This window comes from Ictidomys tridecemlineatus, chromosome 10 (assembly GCF_052094955.1).
Source record: "Ictidomys tridecemlineatus isolate mIctTri1 chromosome 10, mIctTri1.hap1, whole genome shotgun sequence".
Classification (NCBI taxonomy): Eukaryota; Metazoa; Chordata; class Mammalia; order Rodentia; family Sciuridae; genus Ictidomys; species Ictidomys tridecemlineatus.
In genome coordinates, this window is record NC_135486.1 from 52123807 (window position 1) to 52141514 (window position 17708).

Genomic DNA, 17708 nt, shown 5'->3' on the forward strand with positions numbered 1-17708 from the left:
CTGGACTGTGAATTCAGGAGCACATCAATAGCCTTCCAACCTGCACCCTAAACACCCCTTCTCATCTATTGCACAGTACTTGATTCATCCTTTCATTTTCTAATTAAAAGCCAATGCCCTTCGGAAGTCAAGTCCTGACATAGCAGTCATTTATACCACAGTATGAATTAACTCTCACGAGAATATTCTGGTTTACAGACATCTCCTAGAGAATTCTTAAAGGCAAAGGGAGCCTAACCATCTCTCTCTTCTGCTTCTTCCTCACAGGGTACAAGGAGCAGGGCATCCCACAGCAGCTGTGAGCCCACAGGACCCACCAAGGAAGTCCCCGGGCCCTGCAAGGGCTGCACCAGGCAGCTTGTGGCACAAGGACCTTTACATGTTCTTTTCTGCCGTTTCCTGGATTCGGGGTGGAAAAGGGGGTATTTTTAGAAATATTATTTATTTTGAAATCGCATCTGCTTTTCTCAGCAGGCTCTGAGGGCTGCCAACCCCTCCTCCTGCCCGGGAAAGCATGGTAGGCTCAGGCATGCGGAGCACTGGGGAGTGGGGCAGAGATGGGCATGTCGACAGAGAGGCTGGGATGCTTCTGCAGGCTCACCTTCACCTGGCAGTGCCCACCGCCCACTACAATGGTACTCCAGAGCTGCAGGGCTGGACTGCAGTGGTCCCTGTCCAGGTGATTGGGGCTTGCTAAGGGGGCGGGACTGTGGAGGACACTTCCTCTGGGTCCCCATTCCTGCCTCAAATATCTGGTGCCCCTAGTGTTTACTCTGTGGTCTCCTGGGGGCAGTACCAGGGTGCAATTGAGGATGGCCAGTTGCCAGTCCAGTGTGGAAAGGTCCACTGTGCTCACAGCTGGCATTGGGGAGAGCATGGGTCCCCATGGGTCTGACCACAAACTCCGTCTCCTTGCCGCTGATATGTAATGGCAGAGTGTGTTTGGTCCATGATTTCCCTGGGTGGGAGGGCAGTGGCTCTGTCCCTGGGGTGAAATTGCTGGAATTGCCAGGCTGAGGTGTGAGTGGGCACGAACTGGCTGCTTTCCTCATGATGCTTAATACCATTTCTGGTCCACAGTCCTTTTTTTTTCTGAAATCCTTGAAGCCAGATGTGTCTCTGAATTAGGAAATTTTGGATTTGAGAAAGATGGTATGATCTATTTTCTGCATATTTCCTAACACCCTGGCAGAGTCTGGAACAGCCCACCCACCATCCAGCACATGAGTATTTCTGCAGAGAAACATGTGAATAGATTAATTGGGATCAATAAAAAATGTAAATAGTGTTGCCTATTCGGGTCAGACTAGATGAGTCCTGGGAGAAAGACTACCACTAGATAGATGGCTTTTGGAGTTTCAGAATTTCAAAGCAATTTAAGGAGGTGGTGGACCTCCATCTGAAAAACCCGACTTGCACACAGATGCATTGGAGGTGAGATTGTTGGTGCTGCACAGGGACCACAAGGCTCCTTTAAGCCACTTCTCTGAAATTGATGGCTGCAGATTAGATTTTAGTGGAACCAGGAATCAAGAGAAGGCGTGCCGACTGCTGCCAATCAAGTACCAGTCTGAAATTAAGAGAAAGGAGATCCAGGGGCTGGGGTGGTGGCTCAGTGATGGAGAGCTTGCCCTAGCACGTGTGAGGCCCTGCGTTCGATCCTCAGCACCACATAAAGATAAAATAAATAAAGGTATTGTGTCCATCTACAACTAAAAAGATGCTTAAAAAAAAAAGAGAAAGGAGATCCAAAATGGATATTCACATGTCCGTTTTCACTCTCTAACACAGGAAGTGATAACACATGGGAACTGGCCCCAACGCTCAGGTTCCCGACCCCTCTGGGCTTTGAACTGTTGGATGTGTCCCTGTTTAAGGGACTTTTCTTATCTATCAGAGGCTCTGTCAAAACCCTGTCAGGGCTGGAGCAGGAACCTGGCTACAATGCGGGATGCGGGCTCTAGGGAAGTGGCGCCCACTGCTCTGGGGGTGCCATCCCACCTACCCCCACTAGTGGGCTATCTAATGACAGTTCTGCTGGGGAGCAGACTTTGAGATTCCCCACAAACTGAACTGTCCCCTGACCTCTGTGAGGCATGGGGTCCTGCCCTGCCACTTACTCCTGGCCCCTACTCTAAGGCAAGCTCTCTGCTCCTACTCTGTCCTTCCCACGGGTCTGCCCCTTAGTTTCCATGAGCCTCTTTCCTTTCATTGACGCCTGGGGCTGGGCTGCACTTTCTGAGCACCAGGCAGTGTCTCCACGTCTTCCTGGGCCCCCTTCTTCCTGACCTCAAGCCCAACTTTTATTGCTTTTTCCTCCTATTTGGAACCCGCTAGACTTCAGTCATGGGATCAGATTTGGTTCCACCCAAATAACCAGAGGCCTGCAGCCCGCCGCTCTCCAGGAAGGTGCATCAGAGAACGGGGACACCCCTCAAATGAGAGGAAACAGCATCAGCAGAGGTCCCAGCCACCCGCTCCCACAACCCACCAACCCACAGCCCTTCATCCCCAACAGTCCCCCCAAATTGCCTGACGCTCCCTGAGTGCTGACAAGTCTTGGGACGGGGCTGCCCCCACAAGTGAGAGAGCAGGAGCTTATTTTCCTGGCTGGGGCTGGGGGTGGCTGCTGAAGGAGGAGAGGAGAGGTAGCAATTTGTGTTGGGTGTTTAGTGACACGATCCAGACGCGGGTGGGATATTCTTGAGTGGCAGGTGTCACCGTGTGTGGGATGGCTTAATACAGGGGTTTGTGAGCTTGGCAGGCCACCTCCTCCCCACCCCGCACCGTCCTCTCATCTGAGGGCTGTGTCTCTGCATTTGGGAACACATCAGGCCAGAAGGAAGCAGCCACTCTCCAGGTAAAGGATGTGTGGGAGAAGGCAGGGGCCCCCATCTCCTGAACAGCGAATCTGTGAGGGTGGCCATGTGGGTGGGAACAGCTCAGAATAGAGGTCTTCTGAATTAGACCATGGTCATAGCATTATCAGGAGATAAGGACAGCGGCCAGTTTACTCCAAGTCATCCGAAATGGCCATTTGGATGGTCAGAGTTCATTGATGAAGCAAAATGGAAAGAAGGGTCCTTGTGCCAATGAGTGCTTGACTGACACACAGCCCTTTGGTGACACAAACTGGAGCTTTGCCTGGATGCTATGGCACAAGGCTGATGGCAAGAGTTCAGGAGTGGCAAGACACGTTTCAGAGTTCAGCAGGATGCTCCCTGGCCGGAGGGTGTGGGGCAAGAGTCACAGGCTTGTAAATGAGACCCTCCAAGGACCTAGTTGTGACACTGTGATCAGGGTGGCCATTTCCCTTTGGCCAGAGTGGGACCCTGGAGCAAGAGTGAGGCACCTGGCACCCTGGGTATGTCCCAAGGATAGTAGCAACTGTCAGGACAGGACAGCCAGGACCCCATGGGTACAGCAGAAGCAGTACAGTACCCCTGTACTGGTCCTGGAACCCCTGGGGCCTGCTGTGCTGCTGGGCCCCAGCCCCAGCCCCAGCCCCAGCCTGACAAGCCGCTGGCCTTTCCTTGGCCAAGTCTCTTTGAAGGAACAGAAGGAAGGCACCTGCAGCATGGTTTCCCTCCCAGACCCCCGTGCCCAGCTCCAGTGAACAGCCTCCACATGAGGGACCCTCACCCAGCATTTTTATCTCCTGTCACCCTTCTCAGCAGCCTGGGAGGGGAGATCCTTGGGCTGAGTTTTCAAATGTCAAAGTGAGGCCTCAAGAGAGTAAGTTCCGTGTCCCCAGATGTATGGCTCATGTGGCAGAGACAGGGAGTGGCCAGGTCTGGCTCCTCCTACAACCAGAGCCAAAGAACTCCTGGCAGCCCAACCCGGAGGAGGAAGGGATTGCAGGGGGCCTGGGAAGGGCCCCCTCAGAAGTATAAGGCGTCAACAAATAGAAAGTCACCTTCTGGGAAGAAACCCCGGGGCCTCCACCCTGTCCCACGTGCTGCCTGTTCTCACCATTTTGAGTAGCCTCCGAGCCCACGCTCCCTTGCTGGGGTCAGGTCCAGAGGGATGCCCCTTATGGAAAGATAAGATGACGGTGGCCAGGGAGAGAGCGAGAGCTGGTATTGGGAGTTATCTGACCCTAACTCAAAAGACCACTCCTTTCCCATCTGGGGGGTTCCAGCCTTTCAGACACATGATGGAGAGTCGAGGTAAATTCAGCCTCGTGCAGGATGCTGTGGGCTGAGGAGCCCTGGGGAGAACTCCCAGGGAATCTACAGAACTACAGTCTCCCCGGGAAGGAAAAGGGGCCTAGATGTCCAAATCAACCACACCCCAAACACGGAGCCCAAGGCCAGCACACAGCAGGGCCGAAACCCCAGGACCAGGGCCAGGGCCCCCCAGAGCCCTGATGTTCCTGATGGGGAAGGTACCGCTGAATGACAATGAGCCGCCTGCACCAGCTTGGACTTTGAAAACACCAACCTAAAACCCCACTCTCAAACTTTTCCTTTAGCTAACCCCTTCCCTGGGGTGAGTTTGCGGGGGTTCGCTTCAGTTTGGTCTGGACACAGAGTCCGGCCTCCTCAGGGCCCTATCCTGGCTCCCAGGCCCCCGCTCAGGTTTTCATACTCTGAGTCTGTTTTTTTACTGTGTTTCGTGATATTGGCAGAGAAAGCTTGGAACGTTGTGTAAACGGCTTGGAGACGGATGATTGAGACGTACATTCTGCACTTAGTGGCTGGAGACATTATTTACAGTTATTATTTAGTCCCTCTTTCTGGCACTGTGTGGAGGGCTCCCCTCAGAGGGACTGGAGCTGGGGAGCCTTTGAAAGCCCCCCTCCCCCACCAGCCCAGTTCTCCGTGGCTTTGCATGTGGTTGGGGGCCTCAGGCTTGGGAACAGTTAGAAGTTGTGGCTGCCAGCCTGCTGCCCACCTCCCCACCCCTGGACAGCAACATGCCACCTGCTCCCTAGGGCTCAGTAGAAGCCATTTGCTGGCCTCAGGGAGTCCACCATGGGCCACCTTGGCTCTCAGTCAGCAAGCACCCTGGGAGATCCTGCTGGGACAAAAGATACCCTCACCTCCACATGCCTGTGACCCCAGCCCCCACAGGGGACAGCAGGGTGTAGGGGACATCTTGTTCAAGGAACAGACTGCCTCTTCTCCCTCCAGAGCACTCTTAAGCGCAGGCTGTAGGGGATGAGGAGGTCATCTTGGCCAAGGAAAACTGACAGTGGTCCTTTTGGATCGGCGAGGTTCTGAAATAATAATTTAATAAAAAGGTCAACCTGAGTAGGTGCGTGAGAGGCTCAGGGCTGTGTTTTTCCTGAGCTTTCTCCCCAATGAATTCTTGGAGCTCCTGAATGTTCATGGGGTCACAGAGGTGGGGAGTGCTCATGCTCAGAGCATAAGCCACCCCAATTCTCAGGACATGCAGAGACTGGATGAATCCCAACCAGAGTGAAGCCAAATGCCCCTCCCCCCGGGGGGGGGAGGAGCTCTGGCCCCAGCACGGTTAGGGCTGCCCACCTCACTCCATGGGCTTCATGCCACAATTGAACCATCCATAGGCTGGGAACCAAGTGGGTCCTGGGAAGCCATCATTTTTCCTATTTCTGTCAAAGTAAAGGGCTCTGAGGGCCCAGCCTCAGAGGGGCTCTCGCAACGCCTCGCCTTCTGACTCAAAGTACTGGCAGTCCCAGAGTGGAGAGAGCCACAGCTCATTGGCAGAACAGAAACACTGTTGTGAAATTCCACAGTCCCCTCCCAATGCTGTCAGAGGGCAGAGAGACCCAACTTGTATGTGTGTCCTGAGTTTCTGGTACAAGTCAAAGTCCCTTGATTCAGATTTAGCTGGGAAACCTGGGTCCCCAAATCTCTCCATGTTCTTCTGCCTGGATTTGCCAAAATGCCAACTAGTTGGGCTGGTCTGGACTCCACATCCCACCACCTGCCCTGTTCTGTATTTTCACCTCAAAAGGGCAGAGGTATGGACACACGCGCACACACCCACACTCCAGCCCCTAGACTATGGGTGAAGCAGGGCAGGGTCTGCCTGGGCACCTAGAATAAGACTTATCTCCACTGGCCCCCTACCCTGTTCCAGGGTGATCTCTGGCTGACGGTTCCATACACCCTCACCACGCACAACCTTTACACACAGGCATACATTGTTTTCTTTCTCTCCAGGGCCTCTGACCTGTGGATCTCTTCTTCTTGGGGCCCAGGGGCTCAGCACCAACCCCCACTCCACCAATCCTGCCTGTGTTTGTCCTCCACATCCCTTGCTTGGCCTTCTGAGGGAGGGATGGTGTGTGGGGGGGCTGGCCAGAGAAGAGTGTCCTCTCTCTGGGGTTCCCCTGAGGACGCAGATAATTTTCTCTTCTGAGACCCCTCTCTGTTCCTACAACACACCCACCTGCCCCAGCCTAGGATCCAGAGAGGAAAGAAGGAAGATGCATATTCCAAGCAGGGAGAAGGGGTGATGGGCGCTCTGTGGGCACCTGTGTGACTGGCCCTTGTCATGGGCTCTTAAGCCATGCTGTTGAACATGGCGCCATTTTTAAAAACAACACATGTAAAAATAAGACCAATGCTTCTGTGTGTATCTGCTGAACATATGTATGGATGAGTGTTGTGTTGTGAACTGCAGTATTTTAATACCGTGACTCTGTGTGGGTCTCTCTTCTTTTTGTTCATGTAATTGCTGTACATTTTTGTCACCCTTAGACAAATTCACTCTGATCTCCTGGAGCTTTCTTATCCCACTTCTACCCAGACTCCCAGGGAGCCCCCCACCCCAATCCAGCCGAGGGAGCATTCCCAGCCCATTCCAAAGACAAGAAAGATTCTAATGTTGGGGACCTGGGGAAGCTTCCAGCCTGGGGCCCAGCCTGCCTGCGGTTTAGCTTGCCCAGCACCCTTGGGCCTGAGACCTGCGGCCGTCTATCAGGGGTCTCCACAGCGCCCTCTAGACGCCAAAGAGGGTTCCAGTTTCTCCAGCCTTCCGCCTCCTTTGAACTCCCTTACTCAAACAGCATTGCTGTCGGTGTAACAAAAAAAATCCCATGTAGACAATAAAACCCGTGTACATATCTCCATGTACATATTTATACATACACATGTGTTCCTAATTATAAATATATAAAGCATGGCATCTCCTTGGCATTCCATTTTTGTGTTGTTGTTTTTTTTAATCCTTGGAAATACGGCTTTGGGAATCTTTTCTCCCTTTCCCTCTTTTTCTATGTAATAAACATTCACGTGACCTTTTTGGAGCTTCCTCAATTCTCTGTGTCCTCCCATTCTCATCATCAGATGGGGCTCTGATACCTGCAAAGCGTGTCTCTCTCTCTCTCTCTCTCTCTCTCTCTCTCTCTCTCTCTCTCTCTCTCTCCAACCTTTCCATTTGGACTCCTTTCCATTATGAAGGCTGTGCTGCCCTCTTTCAGGTCATTTTCCCCACTTTCCCTTTCCTGGTACAAGTCACTCCTCAAACCACCACATCTTTGGGCATCTGATTCCTTTGCAACCAGGAACACAGACAATGGATTGAGCATCAGGACCTAGACTGGGTGTAGGACGGGCATCCATTCCCTTTCATGCTTGTTGGACTGGCCGAAGAGGGAAATGTGTTTGATCTACATACTTGATAATGTCTTTTCTGGATCGGGGTGAGTAAGAGTGTTTAGGAGAACTTACAGCGAGCTGTTCCACCCTAGCGAGGGCCTGGTAGAACCGTGGAGGGAACTGCAGGATGTCGTGCACAGCCTAGCCGATACCTTCATTAATAATTCAGAGAAGACCTAGAGGACTTATTAAATTTGTGGATGAGGGGAAATGAATATCCAAGATGAACAAATCAGAATCCTAAAAGCTCTTGACAGGCAGAGGCAATCTAACAAGATGAAATCTAATCCCATTAAATGAAAGAGTTCTGCTTGGAATCAGCCACACTCTACGCCTGCCTTCATACCCAGGGAGTAGCTGACAGGCAGCTTGGCGTTCATCAGCATCGTGATGGGGCTGAAAAACGGATCATCTGGATTTTGATGCATGAGGAGCAGCAGGCTGGGGCCCAGAATGAGACCACGTCTGTGGTGTTGCCCGCAGCACCAGTGCCATGGTGGAGGTGAGTGCTCGCACAGCAAGTGGCCCGCTGTCATCCCTGCTCCTCAGATCCCAAGGGAAAGGCCCTGGCCCTTGCCACCTCCTCAGAATTCCTCCAATCAGCCCAGAACCCTGGGGACCTGCTGTCCTGGTCCATTTTTTTTTCCCCAGGGAGATGCCACATGCTGCTGCTGCTGCCAAAAAAATGAATCAGTTTCAAAACAAAATCTTTGGTGAGACTTCAAGCTCAACAGCAATGGTCCCTTCAAGGCTCCAGAAATGGCATCTAGGCATCAGGTTGGCTTTAGTCACTGCAAAGACAAGACCCCAAATCCAAGGAGGCACAATGAGCCCAGGCACTCTCAGGGTACCCAGACACTCTGGGGAGCACTTCCTGACTGTGCACATCTTTCACATGCTGCGTGTATTCAGATCAGCCAAGGATGCTCCTGGCCGGAGAAGTCTGTCTGCACAGTCATTCAGCTGCAGAGGCACTGACCAGAAGGCATGATGGGAGATGAAGCAAGCAGCACCCTCTAGCCCAAACCCCTCAAGTCACTAAGGTCCCTTCTCCTCTCCCAGCCCCAGTCCTCATATCCTTAGGAAGGGTGACATGGGCTGAGCCATCAGGGACCTCTTTCTTGGGGTGTTAATAAAGGCTCCATAATGGGAGCTCTTCTCAGACCTAAGAGAAGAGACCATGACAAACACAAAGGTATCTGCTTCCCAGAGTTCTCTGCACCCCCTGACCCCAGGCTCTGGAGAGGTTTGGGCTGCATAGGTTGAATTATGTCCCTCTTCTCAAATCCATACGTTATAGTTCTAACCCTCAGCACCTCAGAATATGTCTGTATCTGAGACGAGATCTCCAAAGAGGGTAGGAGGTTATTAGCATGACCCTATTTCAGTCTCAGTGGCGTCCTTATGAGACAGGAAGGATCACAGATACACTGTAATGCCAGATTCGTGGGACTCCAATAGACCTCCAGGAGCCGAATCCGATGCAATCACACAAGAGTCTTTATTGCAAGCTCGAGCCTGGACTCACAACCGATTCCGACGCAGCGGTCCCAGGGAGTGAGTCCCGGTCCTTTGTTCAGTGAGATTTTATAGGGTTTTGGGGATACTCTATGCGTCACAACATCACACAACAAATCACTTCACACCGCGGGAAAATCAAACAACAACTCTTAACATTGATTAGCACATTCACTGGCGGGAACAAGTTGGGTAGGGGTGATTGGTGAGTACAAGAGGGGGATTCCTTTGAACTGATTGGTTTAGGCCACGAGGGGTGTACATGCTAAACTACATGGTTTCCCAACATGTTATCAACCACCATAAACTACTGGGGGCGGGGGGGTCATCTGGCATCCCAGGTATTTCCCTGTCTCATGCTGATTGGTGGTTGCTAGGGGGTTGCTATGGGTCCCCACCTAGCCTGACTGAGTCAGGGACACCTGGCGCCACAGATCTCTCCTGTTATTTACAGACAAACAACTCAGCAGGGTGGGTATGTGCCTAGGAGTGCTCTGTGGGTTTTTCCCAGGACAAGGGTCATGCCCCCTTCCTTAGGACAGGCCTTAGGTAGAAGCTGGTTTCTCAAAAATGGAGTCACATCAGTTTCTCAACACAGAGAGGGAAGACTGCATGAGGACAGAGTGAGAAGGTGGACATGAATACAGTGACACAAATCAGGAATTACTGAGATGGTCACTTGGCCGGAAATAGGAGGAGAAAGAGGGACCATCAAGGAAACAGGAGACAGAGCAATGGCAGGCCACCTGAGTGGGGCAGCACTCTCATGGCTCAGGGGCAAATCCTCGGGTCTGGGATGCCTCTGGTACTTCTGGTGTCCACCCAGCTCCCTGTGGCTGTGAGGCACAGCTATTCAGCTGCTCCTGGGGCCACAGTGTCCTTGGGATAAACCTGGAGACCTAATCAGCCAGGAGAGGCATCATATCTTGCCAGGGTGTGGCCGCCCTGTGAATAGCCTGTTGTGTTAGTGCCTCTTTTGCTCACTGGACACTGAGTTTTGAGTCCCCCAAAGAGTTGCTCAATCAGAAGGAGGAGGAGGAGGAGGAGGCTGTGCTCAGAGCAGAAGCCTGCAGCTGCCTCCCAGTCAGAGGGGTGGGTATTTATATTTTTCATCAAAAATAGCAATGCTAAAAAACAAAAAAACTCTATAAGGCAGAGAAACGTCTAAAACTAGGCATATCAGCCGCAGAGGAAATAAGCTTCCTCTAAGAGCTGATCCCCTCCTCTGAGGTTCCAGGCCAGGAGGAGAGCCTAGAAGTCAGGGGACAGAGAGTTTACCTCTGCGGTTGTGTATTTTAGTCAGCTTTGGCTGTTAAGAGGAAGAAAAGTTTATTTGGGGAAATCACAGTTTCAGAGGTCTCAGTCCATAGACAGCAGGCTCCATTTTCCAGGGCTCCAGGTGAGGCAAAACATCATGGCGGAAGAGTGTGGCAGAGGGAAGCAGCTCACATGATGACCAGGAAGCAGAGAGAGACCCCACTGGCCAGATACAAATATATACCCCAAGGCCACGCCCCCAATGGCCCGCCTCCTCCAGCCTGGCCTGCCTCCTCCAGCCACACCCCACCTGCCACCAGTTACCACTCAGTTAATCCCACTAGGGGTTAAGTCACTGATTAGTTTAAGGCTCTCACAACCTAATCTGAACCCTCTGAACTCTCTCGCATTGTCTCACTGTGAGTTTTGGGGACACCTCACGTACACACCATAACAAATTGCTTCTGATATTGCTTGAAACACATCCAGAGTCCTTGGGAAAAGTGGAGGTGGTGACGCATGGGTTGCATTACAAATAAATCAGTGTGGCGCTTTGAGCATGCTGTCCTCCAACACGTTAATGCCCCTGCAGTCCTCACCTGCTCTCTTCTGCCTGGAGACAGCCCTCCTCACCTTACTTCCGAGTCCTACCCTACTCCTCAGGCCTAGCTGGGGAACCGCCTCCAGCGGAGTGACACATGGCTTGTCTTGTTCCCTCTGCTCTCCACTCTCATTTCCCAGAGGCTAGTTCCTCCTCCACTCACACCGGAGAAAGAATGGGTCTGTGATCCCAGCCAGGACACGAGTGTGACCCGCTGGAATGCTCAGGGTCTTCCCTGAGGTCTCTTTAACTGGGGTCATGGGAAAGACTCCTTGGACCTGAAGATGGCGTTGGTGAATCTGAAGCTCCTTGTGGCCAAGGATCCCACCTCACAGAGAAAGATGCCAACAGGCAGAGAAGGACAGAAAGGAAAGATGGAGGGAGACTGTCTCACTCTGTTTTCCCCAAGGCCAGGGATAGCTCTACCCAACTACAGGAGCTGACACTACAGGAGCCCTTCCTTTTTGCCTTCCTCCCTTCCTCTTTCCTTCCCTCCCTCCCTCCCTCTCTTTCTTTCCATAAACTCATTGTTTCTCTCATTAATAACAGTAAGAAAACATTCTAGTTAAGTACTTGCTCCCCAAAGCCTCCCCTGTCTAATTGTCTTAACTGTTTCTCTTCCCACCTAAAGACAATAGCCTCCATCTATTGAGCTTCTATAATGGGCCAGACCTGAACCAAGGATGTTAGTCAGTTTTCCCATTACTATAACAAAAACTTGAGATAAATCAACTTAAAAAGAGGAAAAGTTTATTTTAGCTCACAGTTTTTCCAAGGTTTCAGTCTCTGGTCAGTTGGCCTCATTGCTTTGGGGCCTATGGAAAGTCAGCATACCATGGTTGAAGCATGTGGTAGAGGAAGCTACTTACCTCATGGCAGGAATGAAAGAGGAAGAAAAAGGGTCTGGGGTCCCAATCTCCTTTAAGGTCATGCCCCCCAGTAAACTAATTTCCTCTAATTAGGCCCCACTTCCTAAAGGTTCTACCACCATTTGGGCTGGGGACCAAAACCTCAACACATGAGCCTTTGGAGACATTCCAGATTCAGATGATGGCACCATGTCTTTACAACACACACACACACACACACACACACACACACACACACACACACACACCTGGGCACGTGTATATTTGTTTTCTACACTTGGCAAGTGATGAATAGGGCATTTCTATATTACCAGTTTTCATCTTCTCCAACACCTCCCCCAACTTCCCACTTTACCCATCCCCTCCTGCCTCAAATGACAATAGTGGAGAACATTATTTAGAAGAAAAAGGTATGGATGTATTTATGCACAAAATTCCAATTAAACTCTTTTTTTTTTTTTGGTGCAGGGGGAGGTACTAGGGATTGAACTCAGGGGCACTTGACCACTGAGCCATATCCCCAGCCATATTTTGCATCTGATTTAGAGACAGGGTCTCACTGAATTACTTAGTGCCTCACTTTTGCTGAGGCTGGCTTTGAGCTCATGATCCTCCTGCCTCAGCCTCCTGAGGCGCTGGGATTATAGGTGCGCACCACCACGCCCAGCTTAAACTCTTTTTAATATAAACAAGTTCTCATAAGTATTAACATTCATGTGCAGACCCTCTTCCTGCCAACCTGGGGTGTAGACATGTCCCCTACTGTGGGTACGGTTGCTCCCTCAAAGTGGCACCCTCTTAGAGTATACTGGGAATCACTAGCTGGTTAATGAGGAGCCAGTGAAGGATTAGAAACTGATGGAGTCTTAGTACCTAGGTCTAAGCATCTCCTGTCTGAGCCCTCCTGAAAGCTGAGTCCAGAGATGAGAGTTCAAAAATCTTTGGGAATTCTCTGAGAGCATCCTGCCAGTCATTCCTGCTAAATTCTCCACAAAGCAGGGGCTATGGCCCAAGTGGCTTTACAGAAAGGGTTGGGTTTCTCAAATATGAAATTCCTCCATATATCCCCAGTTTCTGTGATGTTTTTATTTTCCTCTTGCCATGCAAGGCCCTGTGCCAGGTAATTTAATTTCATGGAAAATGTAGAATTAAAAGTAGCAAATTGTGGGCTGTGGCTGTGGCTTAGTGGTAGAGCGCTTGCCTACCACGTATGAGGCACTGGATTCGATTCTCAGCAGTGCATATAAATAAATAAAATAAAGGTCCATTGACAACTAAAAAATTTTAAAAAGTAGCAAACTGCTAATTGATATGAAGCACACCTGCATATTCGCCCCTTCCCCCACCTCCCACCTTCCACCTAAAATGGAAAATGTTTTATGCAAAGAATCCTCTGTACCTAATGTTAAAGCAGCATTTGTTTTCCTTGGCTTCCTGCCCATTTTGAGTGTTGGTTATTTAGCCATGCAAATAAGCACTACCTAGGGGCTCTGAGAATTTCATTTGGACCTGAAAGAAGTTCGACAGAAAGAGAGCAAACATTTGCAAGAATATGAAAAGCCAAGACTTAGGAAAGGGTGGTGACATCTTGGTAGTTTGACAAAGATTTCCAAAGTGTCTTGCAATTTTAGTAAAGTATCTAACTTAACAGGCTTTGCTCTCTCTTCACTGTGAGACAAAGAGGCATGATCTAATGTGGCCATAAATTTTACACAAATTGGCATGAGTTGGGCTTATGTGAATTAATTTCTACATATGATACAAAGTTTGAGGTAAGATCTATTCTATATATGGAAATTTGTTGTTCCAGCATCATTTGTTGTAAAGATGTTCCTCCCTCCCCTGAATTACTCTTTATCTTTGTTGAAAACCAATTTAATTATATGTATGAACCAGAACTCTTTTTTTAAAAATTCTTTCCCTCTTATGTTTCACTGATTTATGTGTCTATCCTTGTATCAGTGCCACACAGTTTCCATTACTGTCACTTTATATAGTAAGTCATGAAATCAGGTAGTATGATTTCTTCAACTTTGTTCTTTTCCAAAATTGTTTTGGCTGTTCTTTCAAATGACACTCAATTAGATAGATTTTGAAAATTGACATTTTATATTAGTCAGTTTTAGATAACTATAACAAAATACCTAAGACACTCAACTTATTAAAGGGAAAAGGTTTATTTTGGCTTACAGTTTTGGAAGTTTCAGTCCATGGTCAATTGGCCCTATGCTTGGAGCTGGAGATGAATCAATACATCATGGTGGGAATGCATGGAGGGCCAAATCCACTCACTTCATGGCCAAGAAGCAAAAAAAGTGAGAAAGGGGCCAGGGTCCCACAATCCCCTCCAAGGGCACAGCCCCAAAGACCTAAGGATCTCCCAATAGGCCTCACCTCAAAAGAACCCCTTTCTCCCAATAGCGCCACTCTGGAGACCAAGAATTTAACACATGAGACATTGAACATCCAAGTCATAGCAACATTGAGTCTTCTCCTTCACAAGCATAGTTTCCACCCCATGTATTTAGTCACTCAACTTCTTTCATCAACATATTGTAATTTTCAGCAGGCAGATCCTGCCTGCATTTTGTTAGATTTATACCTAAGTATTTTATGTTTTTTAATGCAATTGTACTATGAGTGATATTGTTTTAAAAATATGATATACATTTGTTCATTGCTATTATATAGACATGTAATTGATTTTTTATATTTACCATGTGTCCTGCAACTTTGTTAAATTATTTGTTAGTTTTAGTTGCTTTTTTGTAAGTTTTTAAAATTTTCTAAATAAACCATAATATCATCTGCAAATAGATGACATTTAGTATTTACCTTTACAATATATATGTTTTTAACTTTTTTCTTGCCTTATTGTAATGGATAGCACTTCCAGTACAATGCCGAATAAGAGTAGCAAGAGATAACATTTTGTCTTGTCCCCATTCTTAGCAGGAAAGCCTTTAGTATTTTACCATTAAGAATGTTAGCTTCAACCTAGATGAGCTGATAAAAAAATATGGCACATACACATATTGGAATATTACTCAGCAATAAAAGAGAAAAAAATCATGGCATTTGCAGGTAAATGGATGGAGCTGGAGAAGATAATGCTAAGTGAAGTTAGCTAAACCCAAAAAGCCAAATGCCAAATATTTTCTCTGATATAAGGAGACTGATTCATAGTGGGATAGGGAGAGGGAGCATGGGGGGAATAGACAACTCTAGATAGGGCAGAGGGGTTGGAGGGGAAGGGAGGGGGCATGGGGTAATTAATGATGGTGGAATGTGATGATCATTATTATCCAAAGTACATGTATGAAGATATGAATTGCTGTGAATATACTTTGTACACAACCAGAAATATAAAAAATTGTGCTCTATATGTGTAATAAGAATTGTAATGCATTCTGCTGTCATATATAAATTAAAAAAGAAAGAAAAAAAGAATAGCTGCAGGTTTATTATTATTTGCAAAAATTCTTATGTTAGGGAACTTCCTTCTAGTTCTGGTTTATGGCATTGTTATGAATAAACTGATGTTGAAATTCTTAAGTGTTTTTTTCATTTTTTACTTATTTATTTTTAAATTTTTTAAATTGATTTTTTAAAAATATGTTTTTTATTTATTAATGTGATCATGTCTTTTCTTTATTGTCTATTGATATTCTTTATTAAATTAGATAGACTCGGTCATCATATCTTCCTCTACTGCTTTACGAGTAGTTTCTTTTATTCCTTAGGACATATTTATATAAATTTTTAAAATAAAATATATATAATGATTATTTTAAAGTTTTGCCTCTTAAATTCAACATCTGACCCTCTCACAGTACTTTCTACGTATCGGTTGACTTTCCTTTTTCTTTCTACTTCTAATAACATTTTGTTGAAAAATTTACACTTTAGGTAATATGCAATAGGTTATTTTTAATGTTGGTTTCTTCCAGACATTTGGTTAGGTTTTGCTTCTTTAAAGTTAACCTTCTCTCTTTTAATTGATGGTTAGAAAGCTGACCTTTCTCTCATAAATTTTTAATGAAAATTACAGTCATAAGACTATATATTAACAGTGTAAAAATAATGGTGATGTGTTATGAGCACAGCTTGAAATCCAATTGTCCACATAGGATCCAACGTCCTTTTGTAGTGGTGATATTAGTTCAAATGGCTGGGGACCTGGGCACTGCAGCAGGGAGCTTGGGGCCTCTGTGGCCTGTTTCCAGCCTGGCCCTCCCCAGTGGCAATGGTAGCAATGGTACCCAATGCCCCCATCTTCCTGCAGATGTCTTCAGGCAGGAAGTAGATAGACCTGGAGCCCACAGCTCTTGGTTTTGGGCAAGCTCCAGCCTTTGTGGAAGAAAGAAGTGAATGTCAATCTCCTCCCGAGAGGCTCCAGCTGCACTTAGAACTTGACTGAGTTGGAGAGTAGATGGGTGTGAAGAGGACTGTGGAGGTCTGCCGCTGGGGTGTCCAGGATGTGTGTCAGGGTTTACAAAAAGCGGGTGGCAGGAAGGACCCAGTTACCACCTGTTCTCTCCCTCCCTCCACATCTGGGAGAAGGACCCCTGGGGCAAAGCCACTTGGAGAATACAAGATCCCCTGGGACCAAGCAGGGAGCACCATGGGACCCATGGAATGATGGAGGGCATGTGTCGGGGGTATGGATTTTAAATCCCAAAGTCAAATGTGAAAAAAAAATCTCATTTAACTCTTATCCGATGAAGGGATTTATTTTTTAATCCATGTTCCCCACTCTGTCTAATGCAGAAAAGTTAATCCAGTCATTTCCAGATGAACTCAATCAACTTCAGTGATTTTTTTTTTAATTGTCACAACAGGTTGAAAACCCTGTCACATTCAGGATCGTTTTTTTCCTTTACCTTCGTCCCCCTCAGTTGAGACTAAGGGCAGGGTGTCTTTCTAGGTGGGAGGGGGTGTCTCTTTCTCAGACTCCATCAGTCTCACTAACCTCCTGCGAGAAGTAACTGGTCTCTGTGGTCCTGGGGCCCCCCCACCCTCTGAGCTGGCAAGCCTCTGAGATGCTCCTGCTCTTCATCTGTGCTCAGTCAGTGGTCCCCCGGCATCCTCATCCGGGACTCTCCTGTTCACTCTCACCTTTGCTCTTGTTCTCCATCCAATGTCTGGAGGTTTCTTATAGGACTGGGTGGGGCTGGCTGCTCTCCAGGTGGCCCCGATAGCCCTCCAGGCCTGTTCTGCCGCTGTCCCCCAGAGGCACAAGGACATCTATGAGTTCCCTGGTAAGCCGCCTTCCAGTTGGCAACAGCCAAGGTGCTCCTCCATTCTCTGGGTTACCACATCTCTCAGGTCAGGGCTTCTTGTTTTTTCTCATCCCACTCCTGCCCCCAGCTGTAGCAGGTAGGGCACGAAGACAGGCAACATCTACGGTCCTCAGGCTACCCATCCCTCACCCGGCTCCTGGGCCACTTATCTGGGGTAGAGGCAGATTTGGACACAAAAAGCACAAAGAGAGGTTGCACAGGAGCATCTACAAGTCTCTAAGGAGGCACGGAGGACCATCCCAGCAACAAGGAGGAGACACAGGAACCCTAACCCTAACCCTAACCCTAACCCTAACTCTCCTGCCCCTGGTCCTTGAGCATCTGTGATGGTGTGCTTCATTTTCAGTGACCTTCTAAGCTTATGTCAACCCCAGGAGTGAGGCTGAGTGTACTCCTCTACTGCCGTCCAGGCTGACCCAGACCTGAGTCCCAGCCTCCTGCAGACATACACGCCTCAAAAGTGAGAGCTTGTACAGACCCCGAAATCATAATTCACAAAGGTTTTTCCCTAGGGATGCTGGTGTTTGGTGGTCCAAGCCCACGGGAGCCAGGCCTGTGAATCGTAATG

General features: G+C 48.4%; 1 protein-coding gene across 1 annotated transcript in view; it reads left to right on the plus strand.

The window, feature by feature from the left end:
* Stum (stum, mechanosensory transduction mediator homolog) overlaps nt 1-7135 on the plus strand; it is a 71314-nt gene extending 64179 nt beyond the window's left edge. Inside the window, exon 3 of the mRNA XM_040277342.2 lies at nt 268-7135. Coding sequence (XP_040133276.1) covers nt 268-302 — 35 coding nt within the window. The 3' untranslated portion in view covers nt 303-7135. The remainder of the gene's footprint in view (nt 1-267) is intronic.
* Nucleotides 7136-17708: the final 10573 nt, after the last annotated feature.